Consider the following 16,825-nt stretch of genomic DNA (forward strand, 5'->3'; position numbering starts at 1 on the left):
AGGAGTCTGGCAGTCACCTGTAAAACGCTGACAGTACTGCCCAAGTAGTGGAGCTGGAAGCTGAGCCCATCCTGCTGTTGTCACTATGAGGTGCCTTTTCCCTTCCTCCATCCCTCCAGTATGCTTTTATGGCTTCTCAAAGTAAGGATACCTGCACCTGACCCATAATGTTTAAATCTTTTAATGGGTGCTTGCCTCTTAAGCAGGGAGGGAGGGAATGTTATCACCAAGGCTGCTGCTGCAAGCGGTGGGAGAGCCCAGCCTGCTGGGATGGGGCCGAGCACCACTCCTCCAGAGCAAGGCTGCTAAAATCCACTCAAGTTCTTCCAGCCCATGGGCTCCAGCCCAGATCCAGGGTGACAGCTCCTGTGGGGCTCAGGCGCTGCCCCCACATTCCTAGACTAAACACATGGCTACATGGTACCCCACCCCACATCACCTCCCGCCGTGTGGGCTGGGCTCTGCGGGCAGCACGGAGGCTGCTCTCCCTCTCCACCTGTTATTTTCTTTAGCTTTGCACGTAGCTCCTGGCACTGAGAGGACATCTGTCCTCTCCTCCTTCCCCCTCCCCCCGCTTTTTCCCAGTTACTGAATATGTCCTGCTCTCCCTGCTTTTTGGAAGAATGCCATTATTTTCCTGGAAGGAGGCTGCCCCTGGGCCTGGCGGGCCCTACGCCTGCATTGGTGCCCTGCTAGCAGCCTCCTCCCCGGCATCCTGTGCCTTCCTCCGTGGGGCCCTGCAGGTAGCAGCCCTGCACTGAGCTTGCCTGAACTTGAGCTTCAGCATGAACTTGTCTGGGCATCACCCGCATCCCTCCTTCCTCTGTCAGCAACATCACAGCGGAAGCAGTCAATAGTGGTTGGCTTTGACCCGCCCCAGAGGTAAATCACCACCCTCAGCAGCCTTTTCCCCATGCTGTATTACTGATCGCCCAACTGGAATGCTTCCTCTGCCTGCTTCCCACACTGGCTAAAGCAGCCATGGAAGATGAAGCTTCCCTACTGCCCTTATCTGTTGGCCCCATCCCGGCCACTGAATCATTGGGCCACGACTCTGCTATGGATCCAGACAAAACAGCTCTGACCTAGAGAAGCTCAGGCTTGAGCCCCTTCTCAGGTCAGGGCAGCAACCAAGGATGAGCACCCTCTTCCCTATCATCTCAGCCGAATCCTTGCATCTTCCATCTCCTCATCAATAAATGTACATGTGGCCAGGATATCACCAACTGCAGAGTCCCATCTTTGTTCCAAGAACCTGCTATACTATGCTGAACTGAGCCAAGATGTGCTCATTTAAGCAAAGAAATGTCATTTTAATACTACTTTGAAAGCCCTTCTGGCAACTAGAAAGGTGTGGATTCAGGATACTTTGTCTTTAGGACCAACAAGTTATCTGCCACATACATCTAGGAAGCTTAGGGAATTTTCTGTCACTAGATACTTCTTACTTTCCAGTGACCTTTCTTTAAATAGTTCTTGCTTACCTAGCTACCGACATCACTACTTCTAAAACGTAACCACTGGTAGGACTTCAATTCTCCAAAAAAGCAAAGCGATACTGCTCCCAGGTTATATATCTGAAGGAAAGCTTCAAAACCAATGCTCTGTTGAGGATAGTATATTTACAGAAGAACTTAAATCAAGCTCACAAACATGCAACTATTCCATCTCCCCATGTATGCTGTGCTTTTGTTGTCACGCTTCTCCAGGACAGTTCTCAGATCCACAGTTGAGCAGCAAATGGTGCTATTTATTTCTAATTCCCTCTTATCTTTAATTCAACTGTTTACTGTTTCTTTTAAACCCCCATTTGTATCTCTGCTTTTATCCATCCCCTAATAATGCCTTGTTTTCCTATCAGTCTCTATTTTTATAAATTCTTGCAATAAATGCCATGTCTTTGGCCATTTTCATCCTTTTACACTTTGATCTCTGCCTGCTACAATGACTTGTAGCCACAAGCGAATCGGAATCACTTGCAGTACGGCTCAGCTGTGGAGCTCAAAGGCCCCAAGACAGGTTCCTTGGAAAGCGAATTAGTCCCCCCAGTTCAGCTTTGGACTCCCGCCTCCCCCCACCCTGCCCAGCTGCTAACGCTTGGAAACATCCGGAGATTACAAGTGTTTCACTTGCAACATGCGCTTCGTATATTAAGAAGCTGGAGTGCTTCGTAATAACTACAATTGATAAAATATCAACTTGTGCTTTTTTAATAAAACGAAACAAAAGCATTCTAAATCATAGCAGCTTAGAGATCAAAACTGTCCATCGGTTAGGAGCATAGCGTAATTACGAAGTACGAAAAATGGCAAAATATTAAAGCCCTGAAGCAGTTGAAAACCATGACAAAACCCTCACGCAGAGTGAGCAACACTGCCTGACGCTCTACTCGTTCGGTCTACTTGTTCATTGGTGCAATATGGATTTTCTCCCTTGGCAATGGCGCATCCCCCTTTCCAAAGGGGAGGAAAGGTACCAAGCCCTTTTGGTTAGCGCACGGTGGCTCTTTCCCTAGTTAGCGATATTCTTTTACAGCACTGAGAAACGAGGACTTTTTGTTTACCATTAGTTGAGGTAAGTTATCTTGCTTTTATTTGGGTTTAAGACTACTGTAGAGGAGTAGCTTTTCAGCTGCAGCATGGTTTGTCAAGATTACAATATTGATGACTGCATAAAATACATAAGTAAAAAAATTATGATTTGTAGAGTCCGTTATCGAGAGCTGAGACTTACACCTTTACAGAACTGCAAATACTGGCTTCCTAACTGCTAGTTGATAATTTTGCTGGCAAGAGCATTTGTTATACTTCTCTTTAATCTCTACACCCTTTCGTCCGACTGCTGTAAGAACTAGCAAGAAAGTCATTTACAACTACGGTTAAACTGTTGTAACAGCATTAGACAAGCTGTACTGATTCTTCATTAGAACACCCTTCGTTTGAAGCTACAAATGTAAGAGGCGAACCTTTTTGTTCAAAAGAAACTATTAGCATGCTCTGTGCCTTTAACACTTCACATCGATTACAAAAAATTTAACAATGCAATCACTAACATACCCCACTAATGAGAAATTATGAGAAATTGTTTGATGCAGAACCTTCCGCATCAGTCAACTCTGACTGGTAAGAAAGCTATCAATTGTGAAATTTAGATTTAATGCATTTTCAAGAAGCTAATGAGAAAGGAGCAACTTAAAATAAATACCATCATTAAAACTGCAAACTGTTACAATGATATATTATAAACTTGTCCTAAATAAACCTAGTGCTTCAAAAATTTACCAGTGAATTCGTATTACAAAATATGTGAAGATACAACAGAATACCACAAAACAACGTCCTTTCTGGGGTCAACAGTGACGCCAAGATGATTCAGTCTTAACTTTTTAGATTGTTAATAGAACATCTTGTAATATAGAAGTTGCAATTTGGTTGAATTCTAGAGAATATCCCCAGCAAAACTCAAATTCACCTTTTTCGTTCTAAAACTAGTGCCAAACCTCCTGTCAAAGCTGGTATTTTCTTCACGAGTTCTTTAAAGTTTAGCCGTTACTTATTTTCTACCACTACATTTTGGCAGCAACTATTTATTGGTCTGTTATTGCAAAAAGTGCAATTTAACAATAAACCAGTCTGAAGGTCATTTTATGTCTTGAGGATACATACCATATATTTCTTTAAAAATAATCATACTTTTGTAAGCAATACTTTACAGTAGACACCTCAAATCTACCATAGATGTAAAACTTAAAACGAGAAAAATTTAGTCTCTAAATCTTTATACAGATATTTATATTCGAGCTTCTATATATATTATATATATACACAAGCACAAGAGTATATATAAAATATATATAATCAGATTCAAAAAAAGAACAAAAACTGGGCACTGTACATAAAATCTTTTTAAAACTCAAACAATAGAAAAACTTTAAACATTAAACAATTTTAATAAAAGTTTCTGTACAATGCTAAGCAGTTTTATTTACATATAGAAAATGTAATAGGAGTAGTGTTTGAAATTACAGAACTCCTTAAAATTTCAATGGCAGGTAATCTGGAAAAAATAACAGCATTCCATTCACAAATATTTTCAAGCAATAAATATGTATTTATAAATAGTGTAAATTTACATCAAGATTAGAAACAAAAATCACAAATCTGAAGTTTATTCCTTAGTCTATGTGCAACCCATTTATCTTTGTGACTTGGCTGTTAATTGTTTTAAATTTTATTTAGGAACCAAAAATGTAACCGTCATGGTTTCAAAACAAGACAGAAAAACATAAAAGCAGTAAAAAATTTATATCACCTAACTCTTCACATTAAAAAAAAAAAAAGTTGCCCAAAGAAAGACTTAAAATTTCTAACTACCTTACAAAGAAATGACCAGCTAAGCTAGTACTTTTTCCAAGGGAAATTCTGAAGGGGAAAAACGGATGAAACCAACTCATCAGCCCAGAAACAGAGAAATACAAAAGAGGTGGTCTTCAAGTCAGTAGTCTGTATAATGTTGCCAGTTTTGTCAGATATATACAAAACATGGAATTATTTTTTTGAAGTACAGCTGGATGAGCTTTATTTGTTTTGAGTTCTGGAGTAGGAGGCAGTGCTCTCTCCTGTCCAGTTGGTTGACACTCCGCACTTGGAAGGTTGCATAGACACAGCTTTCAGCCAGCAGCCTTACGGGATAGCTACAAAAATCAGTGGTGCAGAACTGGGTCACTTCCTGAATATCAGAAAAGTTTTCATTTAATGTCCATGAAAAAATGTCAAGATGAGGAGGATGGTAATGGAGGAGCCTGAAAAAGAAAACATTAAATTACCTTTTCTACAAGGGTGTAAAACTCAGTTCTTTAACCTGCACAAACTGTAACCATGAGAGTTTAAAGTCACACACACTACTGTTTTTACACTTCAGGACTCTTTCAAGCGGATACTGGCATTTTTTTTCCAACTTACTCAAATACAACACGTATTTTACAACTACTCTGCATTAGGATTTTGCCTATACTGCAGGCTGGAGTATGCTGTGGGCATCGTCTGTGTAATACGAGGTGAGCTGCCAAAACAAGTCCCATTGTGGCAGCAGAGAGCTCCATGTGGGCTCAGTGTGTGTGTATATATATATATATATATCTATCTATCTCTGTATCTTTTTGTACTCTAAAACAGGGATTCTCAACCTGTTTACCAATGGTGGGGGGATTGTCCGTTTGTGGCTTTGCAGGTTTTTTTTTTTCCCCTCTACCTAAACAATAAGTTAGGATATCTGTGGAAAGGGTCTGAGATTCTCTGACATGGGGACAAAGTTTTGTGGGTAGGTTTTTTTTTGTTATTGTTTTGTTTGGTTGTTTTTTTTTTTTTTTAAATCCTCAAACACCACATCAGAATGGCCCAAGAGTGAAGTAAGCTAGGTGTCTTGTTCCCGCCTGCTTTCAGGAGACAAGGTCTAGAAGATCCCTATTTCCCAGTACTGCACTTTGTGGCCTTACCATCAAAATATTGAATCTTTGATGGCATTTCCTTCTCATCAGTCCTGTCATGATGTGGAATCCCTTCAAGAAGCAGCTCACAGTCTTTGATGACACTTCAAATCATACCACAGTACCCACCTACGAAACACTAACACTAGCTGATCCCCATGTTTGCTCCCAATACTTTACCGCAAACACAAAGCCTCTCTCTTGGGCCTATTGCACCTTTGCCATCTGAGATTAACTTCGTCCTGTGACTTGCAACAAACCTCAACTCTTCTAGATCTGAGAGATGTCACTTTTAGGCTATGACTCTTCTCAATCGAGACTGTATCCCCTTTAAAAGAAATGAACGTGCACACCAATTTCACAAGAGAACAATTATTAACGCGCTTTAGGGCTGCAGGTATAGGCTTTCGTGGGGGAGGGAGCTACTCACAGGTTGAGAACCCTTGTTCTAGCAACAGTATCATCACTGTTACCTATATAATGTTATAAACACAGACAACAAAATACCCCTCCCTCCCCCCTCTTTTCCATACAGAAACATTCTTGCCCATTTCCACTCAACTGGATGACGTATCTGAGAACAGGTGTTTATTTATATGCTTTTCTATAACAGATCATCACTCCGAAATTGCAGTATTTCACAAACTACAACGACAATGGGCTCCTAGAAGCAGCATGAATTGAAGTTCAACCACCTCAGGCTCTGAAGGACCAACGAAGATAATTAAATTCAGAGGACATGGTCCTGCACCCTTGACAGCCTCTTCTGCCGAACCTTAGCTCAAAAGGTCACAGCTTACCACGCTAGCATTACATGAAGTAATTGTCTAAACATACTTTTTTTGTTGCACCTGGAAATGAGTCAAAAGGCACAGCCGTTTCTGGGCTGCTGTATTTAATTCAACATGAAATTCTCATAACGCTTTATCCAATGTTTGTCTCCTTTGACAGAAAGGCAAGGCTTATAAATAAATCCAGCATCGCTTTCATTGTGATTACAAACAAGCCATCTTTGCCTGAAACAACGAAACCTGGGTGAAATGTTAGGACAGTTGTGCTGACACAGTTCAAAGCAGGAGGCTGCCATATATAGCACAAAGCTATAATGGCAAAGAGGCTTTTTGCTTTAAATTGAAATGCAAAGGAGGCCCCAAGCCAAAAGACAGAACTGTTTGAGAGCATCCACTTGCTAAGCAGAAGGACAGTGCTGATTTGGGAGGGGATGGGTGGGAAAGGGGAAGGAAGGGGTCTGAGTGCATAGGATGCTCTGCTGCTATACTGACTTCATACCACAACCAATGTATTAGAGATGCTCTTGAACCTGGTGCTAGTTTCTCCAAGCTTCACTGTCCTGATTCTTCCCATCTCCATCTGATCCAGTTATGGTCTTCAGGTGATCTCTATTGGATTTTTAAAGCCACAACTTTATGAATTGTAACATCATACTTTTCCTGAAAACTCAGCGGTTACTTTCTGCAGTAAGTTACTGTACTATTTCACATAATTCTGACTCTTCAGTGTTTTGTTCTGTAAGCATCACACACAACCCATACCTCCATTTGAATCAGAAAGTCCACGGTACTCATACAATGGAGTACCAAGACAGCCTACAATTGCTTTACAAATAATGTATTTATGCACCCACTTATTAATTTGACTTACTAATGTAAATTGATCATAGACTTGCATCAAGTCCTCCATTTTGTACTGTTCTAGCACCACAAAATTTTCCAGGTTCGTGCTTATCTTTCGTGCACAGTCTTGGCAATGTACGACGTAGGTCTTTCGAGAATTGCTCTCACTAGTGACAAAAAGCAGATCAAAGACTTCCACCTATTAGATAGGAAACAGAAAGTCAACTGTTAGAATTTCATTTCTTAAAAAAGTTAAACCAGGAAAACTGTATTTTAAGATTTTCACCCTTATCCTGTGCATGCAAAGAGAAAAATTAGATTTGTTCAGGGGAAACCTATGCTCCTAAGGCTCAAGCAGAGAAGTGAAATATTGTAAACCCACTAATATTACACTTAGGATGTCTGCATGAACAGCGCTATGGGAAAGTTTTTGGTCAATATTGACAAAGCAGGATTCATACTCTGAATTGGGGTTACTCAGTAAGGTGAGGATTTATAACAATTATACCTAGTTTTTCTTTTTTAAATTTGTCTGCAAAAGGCATTTGTGATTTATTTTCTTACTACTCAGGCACATGCTCACCCTGCCCAAGAGGTTCAGTCAGAAGATACCTAGAAACTGATTTTCAGGGGGTAGGAAAATTTTGTTTTCTTTTGAGCTTCATGCAAACTATTATCCAATACTTCAAAGGAACCATTAACAGAAAGTAGAATAAAAAATTTCAGCAAAAAGGTACATCCTGTGAAGAAAATGTACTTAAATTCTCTCTATTTTGGGGCTGTTGTTGGCTTCTGAAATGAAGACAGATACATCTTTAAAATGAAGCTCAGCAGATCAAATTATATGCAGGAAGGGATAACTTTTTGTAATAACTGAGAATTGAAAATCGACCTAGTGAATAACAATGCCGTGGAAGTACAGCGGAAGAGACGGCAGCAAAATACAACCTATGTCTAGAAAACAGCTTTCTTTGAAGACAGTACTGCATCAAAAATACGTGCTTACAGCATATAGTAGATGCTGTAACTTAAAGCAAAAATAAAATAGCAGCAACAACAGAAGACCAGACAAAAATGTAAATAAATATCATAGTAGTACACAAGCCCAACACATATTTTTACTGACCTCACAAATGCTACAGTAATGAGCTGGCTCGTCCTTTGCTCGCCCATGCCAGACAATCTCTTTTCCTGCAGCAATTAGAGCTTCCCTCAGTGACTGACACTGTTTGAGAGTTCTTAACAGGCAGTACCTGCAACCAAAATCAGATGTATATTCAGTTCAATATGCAACTTTATACCAAGATTCAAGTAGGCTCAAATTTCTTCCAAGACCCTGTAAATTGGAGTTTCCTCTTCCTCTGGGATTTCACAAACATCTGGTTAATAAGAATCACTGGACCCATGACTTGCACAGAAGTTAGAGCACATGCTGATGGACCTCTGTGTAGATTTGTTCCATTTCAGTACTGCCCCTTGCCCTGCAAACAGGCTGTCTCTTTCATTTTTGACTGGAACACATGAATGCTCTCTAAAGCACAATAAAATAACGTGTTTTCAAAAGCAATTCATGTATTTTATTTTGAAATCTGAATTTATCAGCAAAATTTAGTTTGAACTGCCAAATTCAAATTAACTGTTTACATTTTAGGTAAACGACCATAGCCTATCCGAAGAACTGTTTTAACTAACATCCTAAAAACTGTTACTTCCTCATCACTACCAAACTTTCAGTTATCCAAAGTCTGGAAACCCAAGTCATGACAGGAATTACTCTGCACACAGCAGAAATAAAATCTATCAACAAGTATCTCCTTCCATGTAAAAGGAAAAGGTTGGTAGTAGAAAAGGAAGTCCCTTCATATGGGTGAAAAAAATTAACATAAACATTTTTTTTAACACTTATGAAGGCAAGAACTCGTCAAATATCAAATTAAAATCAAGAATTCTCTGCCATACTTCTGTAAAGGATAAAAAAAAAACCCAAAAAACTTTGTCTTCACAATTTTATTCAGTTCTGTACTAGAAAACCTAACTTGTTTTCTAGCATTGTATGAGCTACATATGTTCTCTAAAAAAAATAATTGGCAAAACAAGTTGCCAGATTTCTAAATTACAATGTTATTTACAATAATTTTTAGCTCTCAGCTATCCTCTTTGAGCTACAGCCTTTGGAGCCTTTAATTTTCTCCTCCACAGGGTGGTTATGTTACATACTCATTAGATGCAGAAGGAAGACTGAAAAAATGTAAGGGGAAGTCTAAATATTGGACAGAAAACAAAGTGCTCAAGAGTTCTATCAAAATGTTTTCAACTTGATCCTTCTCCCATTTTAAAGCCTTAAACATGTAATATATACATTCCGTATTTAAAAAAAAAAAATAGTTTCTTTCATGTGTTTCCAAGCAGTTAACAGAATCTTAGGCTTACTTTGAGATACTCTCCTCTTGATGTTTTACACTCAGACTGTTCATCTTTGCTAAAAACAAGTCTATGGCTTCATTAATACCCTCACTGTAAGAATAATGCAAAACTGAAAGCTTGTTTCTATATTAAACATCACATTTTTATACACTGAATTTCAAGAAAATTGAACAGCTCATTTAGCCCTAAGTCCTTCAACACTTTCCAAGTTTGATGTTAATGGGACTTACGATACTAAGGTCAGCCATATGCAGTAGATCATGTATTAATTTGCTTGAGTGTCAGGCTAACGTAGATGTGCTTCTGGCAAGTTCAGCAACTTTGGTATAGCATTCTTTTATGCAATACAGCCTGATTTCGAATAAACTTAAAAGCTACCATTCTTCTCTTCTCTACTGCTATTAGCTGGAAAAATCTCTGGGTGTGCCAAAGAGCAACTGGAAGCACATCTGCACGCTTGCCACCATTGTTCTCTCTTGACTTCCAAAGAGTTTTCAAAGTGTTATTTTCAAAGAGTTTTCTAGTGTTCCACTTGTGAAGAAAGAATTGCCCAAAAATGTAACGCACGTGTAACACTGCTGCAATGTTTGCCAAATTCGCAACCAAAGCCCAAAACAATAGCTAGAAGGTGAATTCCCCCTCCTTCGATAAAATTAAGATCCTAGTAATGGCACTTGTAAATGTAAACATTAACTATTTCATGCTGTCAGAATGGGAAAAAGCATACGAACTATCACTTTGAAAATGCACCACAATTTCCTACAGTATGGGAAGCCTCAAGAAAGCCAGAAAGGTGTCTAGCAGAGTCACAATGCACAAGTTAAACAGTCTCAGCTTTTAGTATTATAGGCCTACTTTTATTCTTGTACAGTGAGAATTCAGTTAACAGAAAATCTGGACCACGTCTCGTGCTCAAGTTCTTTACAGGTATGGCATAAAGAGCATGAGTAAATCATGTCCAGTCAAATTCAAATATTTAAGAGAAGACTTTAAAGGTTATCATTCTGATTTATTCTAGAAGGGCAGTGAGAAACCTGTTTGAATATTTAGATATCCAGTAAAAGTTTTCAAAGTGTGGAGACCATCCCAATGGCAATGCAAAACTGACTCTTTGTATCCTTCAGTAATACATCTTCCCTACCGACACAGAAATGTATTTGATCTGCCTTCATGATTTTGTGCAAAATCATTTCTCCCATGTCGTGTTCTTCTACATTTCTAAAACTATTTTTGTAAAAGAACTCAGTATTTCAGTTACTTTGGAATTAATTTTTTAAGCCTTTATTACTATGTTCCCACTACCTCAGAAATTCTTCTCTTCCTCAGATGCATTTGTAAAAGTCCTTCTAGCTTCCATCTAAAAGGTTTGAGGTTAATTTTTCTTTTCTTGAGGGTTGCGCTCCCTCAGTCAAGTTTTAAATCATATTGTCTGCCTGTGTTCTTGCTCATTATTCTACTGTTAATCCTAAATCTTTAAAAAACATTTCATGAGAAAGTTTCACTTTTTGCTCTGTCTTTTAACTAGCAAGACAGCACTGAGTTACACATTAACTAAAAATATAAGGAGGCTTCAGGTTTCTTCCAAAAGCAAAGTTTCCTTCTGTTCTATTTCTTTTCAACATTAGTCTGGTTCTCAGTATTTAGATGTATGCTTAAATTTTAGTTTATTGCCTATGTAATGGTTACTCTCACATAATCCAGTAAGACATATTTGTATTGATCTTTCAAACTGGAATTACAAACTACTTTTTATCACTTTCCAAGAGCTATTCTTTTGTAGTATTCTGATACCTAAGAAGCCTCAGAGACAGAAGTCAAATTACCAAAACGCTTCGGGTATCTTCAATGTGCAATTTTAGATACAGACCTGCATTTTTGCAAAAAGGTGACAGCTGTGTCAGTGATACGGTCTTTTTTCCCTGATGACAAATGAGAAGTCAGCTATGCAAGATGAAATTCAACCAGCTGTGTCAGAAATCACTGTTTCTCAAGTGGTTTTATACACATGTATGCATACACACACACACACACACACACACAAACACACAAATGTCTGTATTTTCTACATAATAAAATCCAGGAGCACTAGATAATAGCTACTTGCCAGCTGGTGCTGTTTTCCTGCAGACAAGCAGTCCATAGGAAAGTTATGAAGCCGCTTTCCTATCTTAAGGAGATTCATGAAGGTTTCTGCGTTTGCAGTATGCTTACAATGCCAAAGTCAGGTACTAGACTGTTTACACTGGTGACACCCATTTCTAGTAACAGCTATACTGTAACTACAGAGGTGACCACAATGAAGAGTAATCTCAGGTTACTGCTACTAGATGTTACAAACCAGAGCTCATCATTGGATCTTCTTCCCCTCTGCACACACAGCACGGAGCTGGGGATTTGGCTGACAACTAACTAGGATGGAGGGCTTAATCCAAGTAAACTGTAAGTGGTTTCAGTAGACTGGAAAAAGCAAAGGCATGCAAGACGAAAATTCGTATCTGCTCCTCAGCATCTTTATTTGTAAGGTACATCTAAAATTTAGGACTTTCACTAGAAAAAGCTCAGCTGCTGTCAGCCAGTAAGACAACAGGAAACAACCTGTTTCAAAGTTGGTGAAGGGTCTGGAGAACAAGTCTTATGAGGAGCAGCTGAGAGAGCTGGGGTTGTTCAGCCTGGAGAATAGGGGGCTGAGGGGAGACCTTATCACTCTCTACAACTACCTGAAAGGAGGTTGTAGTGAGGTGGGGGTCGGACTCTTCTCCCTAGTAACAAGCGATAGGACGAGAGGAAACGGCCTCAAGCTGTGCCAGGGGAAGTTTAGGTTGGATATTAGGAAAAACTTCTTCACCGAAACGGTTGTCAGGCATTGGAACAGGCTGCCCAGGGAGGTGGTTGAGTCTCCGTCCCTGGAGGTACTTAAAAGAAGGGTAGACGTGGTGCTTGAGGATATGGTTTAGTGGTGGACTTGGCAGTGATAGGTCAGCGGTTGGACTCGATGATCTTAAGGGTCTTTTCCAACCTTAATGATTCTATGATTCTATGAACCATTTTGTCCTCTGTGTTTCTTCACAACATTTTAAGAGATTCTGTTGGAGAATGATGCTATGCTCAGTCATGTTTTTCTCCTTTTAAGCCTAAACCATGGCAAAAACCCGCCAAACTTGTGCAAAAGCAAAATACAGGTGCCAAAATAACAAAACCATATTTTGCCAAAAACATTCCAGGACTGTTTCAAGCTTTACAACAGATGCCTGCTGGGCTTGGGAAGATATATAAAGATAACTGTGAAATGAATTTGTGGTTTTGGGTTGGTTTTTTTTTTTTTTTAATGGACTTTGTAGCTTGCTCCCTCCCACAGCCTGCTTCCTTTCCCTGTTACCCATTTCTACCTATTCAGTTTCTCTTCTCCCCTTTATGACAGCTAACATCCTGACTATGAGCACTAATAGCTTAATTGAAGGGGCAGGACTGTCAAGCCTTCAGCAAAGATTTTCTTTACCCTAGATATTAGTTACTGGATTTTAAGGAAGTATTCACACAAACAGTATTCCAAAATCTAGCTTTACAGTGACGCTACAAACCTCCCTCCCTGTCTTCAGCTTCTAACAAAGTTACCACTTCACCAATTCCACCTTCTGAAACAGATGTTCAAGCCTAAATTGAATTCCTACTGTGAAAAGGTGTCTCACAACTATGTCATCAATAAATCCTACTGGGGGCAAAAAAAAGAAATTATTTTTCTTTGTCCTTTTTTTGCAAGTTAACCCACCCATTTTTTAAAGGTCCATTCCCAAGCAAATTATAAAAGGATTCAATGCTTGTGGATCCAGCATGTTGAAAAGACTAAGAAGTGCTCAGGCTAGAAGCTCCTTTGGTAGGCTAAAGGAAAACAGAGTGTGCTGCTACGCAAGTATTCTCATAATGAGTCATTTGCTTTGGAATTCATTCCCCCACTTTCTTTAGGACAAACCTATGATATATGCTCAAGTGTCTATTCATTCCTCAACCTAGGTATAATGGCACTGCAATATGATTTATATTTGCTTAAAGGTGAACTCTTTAAAGAAAATTACTAAAGATGCTCTGAGCCTGGAATATTCTCATACACATATCCCAAAATGCAGGAAATGTCACTAAACTCAATTAGTATTTTACATATCAATTACTACTTTGTTCAGAAGAAAGACCAAAGGGATGGAGGCTTTCAAATTTCTATTTATTTAAAACATTTATAATGGATCTCCAAATGACAATGTATGAGCACTAACTCGAAGTTCTAGATATGTAAAATTAAGTTTAACTTTGCTGTAAAAATGACTAAATCTAATATTTGGGTTGATTACCTAATTTTGTTATTCCTTATAGTACATACTCTGAACAGCTTTTGTCATCTAAGTCAACTGTTTCTGTAAACTGCTGTATTAAGCCTATGGCGTATTTTAAAAAGTTTAAGTAGATCACTCTAAAGCTATGACACAATAACATCAAATACAATGTAATAAAACTAATGATATCTACAAAATGGATTATTTGAAAAACAAAATAAAATTATTTAGCTTGATTCTCAGAAATGGAAGTGTCTTACAAAGGATAATGTACAAATCAACTATTGTTTTATGCTTGAAGAGGAAATGGGTATGGTAAACGTTCAAATAAGTGAAACTTACTTTATCATTTCAAAAAGCTTTGGATCTGAGACTTTAATATTTCGAGCCATATTCCATGAAAGATGAACCATGGGTACTATGGACTTTACGCTCTGCAGTTTATTCCACTCGTACCGTTCCACTGCCAATTTATATTGACAGGCTATGCAAAAACAAAATCACAGAAGCAATTAGTCAAGTTAAGTATCAACTGGAGCCAAAATAATTTGATTATAATCACAGTTTATACCTTTCAGGGCTGGATTAAACTTCATTCGCAATAACCCATTCATTCCAACTACACCTGAATTCTAGAAAATTTCTTTTAAAACATGTATTTATGGTGCTAAAACAATGCACAATACCACAGCAGCAACAACTACCTGTGAAAACAAGTTACTGACAAGTGCCCAATTTCTATGGTGAAGAGAGAGCAATATTTTTAAAAGGGTTCCTTAATACGTTTTCAAATATTTCAGATTAAAAAAAAAATTTGAAATTTCTGCATCTCATTCCATTCACTCTTTATCATAATTCTGCAATACAGTGGTATGTAATTTGTCTTGAAAAGGAAGACTGCACCTTGAGAGATTTGTTGCAGTGAGTCAGACTTTTTCATTAAGCAGCCTACTCACCCTGCCCTTTTTTTTGAAAAATTGTTTTACAAAATCTACTGTGACTGAACATGTGAGCTCTCTATCAATCAGTCATACAATCCTGGAGGTATATTATTTATCGCATCATAATGAAATAAAGACACACCTGAAACTATTTAAGGAAACAGGAGGTTTTTGGAAGTACATTCTGTTCAAATGCTTGACACAATCTCATTTTAGCTGTGAAATTTTCTTCCATTCTCACCTCTAAAAACCTCTGAACCAAGACCACGGTTCAAAACTAAAAACTTATAGAATAGTAGGTCTGAAAAACCTAATATTCCTTTATGAACAAAATTACAACTGTTTGCATTTCCTGATGCCTTCACTGAAGAGCAACTAGGTATCAGTTGTCCTGAAGAAGTTAGATTGGACAAGTCCTCAAAACTCATACAGAAGCTATAGTGCAGTCTGCTAGGTAAAAAGAATTTTGGAAGAAAAAGTTAAGACAAGAGCGTATGAATTCACCAAACCATTTTATTCTGCTAATGTTTGCTACACAACTGTAGTTTTTACAAGTCCATTAAATGGATGGGTGCAAAGACTGCATTCTTGCTGCTTTCACTTCCTCCTACCAACAGAATTATTTAAAGCTTCAACACATAATGTTTTAAAATATATTACGTTCATTTTTTTAAATCTAGTAAAGCATGGTAAATTAGTAAGAAATGCAGGTTCTGTGGCATACACAGTGTAATATTACCTAATTACATAGTTCAGCACAGACACTATTCAACCATACCTGTAAGAGGGCCAACATTCCACGCAATGTTGTTGCACCAACCAATAGCCTGAACCCAATGAACAGTGCCAGCATTTATCCACACCAAATCCCCTGGTCTTTGAATAAACCTATAAACTGGGACATTGGCTTCATACAAATCTTCCAAGTTTGGCCACCAAGATCCCATTAGGAAATTCATGTTATTCCTGAAACAATAGGAAAAATAAAGTCTTCAGCATTTATTATCAGGCATATTAGTGATTGATACTTCAAAGAATTTACCTGTAAAAACTGATCACCATGAGAAATGCTTTCTGCATCTGATCAGTGACCCAGGAGGACTAGTCAAAACGCAAGTTTCATCTATAAAATTCCTGATCTTAATTCCACATTGCACATCCTGCAATACATTAGGACACTTAACCATCTGGCTGCCCATGTGAAGTCAGTTTACGGCTTCCAGTTATGTTCTGTTTTCCTTTGAATTTCCCAGTATTTTATTAATGGTGAGGCAGAGGAATCCTTGGTCAGATCTAGTGTGACACTGGTGCCAAATGCTGCTTTTTTAACCAGTCAATGATTTTATATACAGACCATAACAGCTCTTCAGAATGCTTTCTGCTTTGAACAATGCCAACCACATACTCATACTGTCAGCGTACGCACATGAAGCTTGTCCACTCACCAAGCAACCTGTTGGCACCATTTTAACTGTGATCCACAGGTCTGTGCTATATTCAGCCAAGAAATGTCGGCCCTCCTGAGAGGCATGAAAAAAACCACCTCCATATGGATTTCCTAAGCATGAACTCTTCCATTATGGCTATGCAAAATACATACTTATTTCCCATCCTTATCCCAATTTTATACTGTTTTTGTCCTGCACCATGAGAGATAATTGGCAATTCACAGTTTTCAAAGACGATTCTTTGTCTCTGCCTCTGTCAGGCACCCCAGACATTTTATGAGGTTACCAAGATCTTAGTTTCTCTGTCACCCTCAGAAGGACAGTATCATGGGGATAAAAGGCATGTCGTCATCAGAGACTTTGCAATCACATGAGTGGAATTACAATTTTGAGGTGGCTGATCTTTGTAAAGGTGGATGAATTAAGAACAGTTGTCAGTAGATAGGCAGAAAATACAGAATACAGAGACACCGAGATGAATTTGCAGAGCTCTGGAAAAGTTCTGAAGAAAAGTCAAACACTTAGTCCAAGTTCTAATTGGGCAAGGTAAGAAAAAAACTCCCAGATTTTC

At 38.6% G+C, this 16,825-nt stretch overlaps 1 protein-coding gene across 9 annotated transcripts in view; it reads right to left on the reverse strand.

Annotated features, from left to right (window-relative positions):
- Positions 1-2,569: 2,569 nt before the first annotated feature.
- The window catches only part of KDM6A (lysine demethylase 6A), a 166,473-nt gene continuing 152,217 nt past the window's right edge, over positions 2,570-16,825 (reverse strand). For 3 of the 9 annotated variants that reach the window (XM_064472897.1, XM_064472865.1, XM_064472890.1), the window contains 5 exons: positions 15,585-15,772; positions 14,208-14,349; positions 8,246-8,372; positions 7,148-7,318; positions 2,570-6,885 (listed from right to left, as the gene is read on the reverse strand). In XM_064472897.1, the coding sequence (XP_064328967.1) occupies positions 6,829-6,885; positions 7,148-7,318; positions 8,246-8,372; positions 14,208-14,349; positions 15,585-15,772 (685 nt within the window). In that variant the 3' untranslated portion in view covers positions 2,570-6,828. The other 6 variants (XM_064472906.1, XM_064472912.1, XM_064472883.1 and 3 more) reach the window with 3 other exon arrangements.

The sequence above is a fragment of the Phalacrocorax carbo genome, chromosome 1 (assembly GCF_963921805.1).
Source record: "Phalacrocorax carbo chromosome 1, bPhaCar2.1, whole genome shotgun sequence".
Taxonomy (NCBI): Eukaryota; Metazoa; Chordata; class Aves; order Suliformes; family Phalacrocoracidae; genus Phalacrocorax; species Phalacrocorax carbo.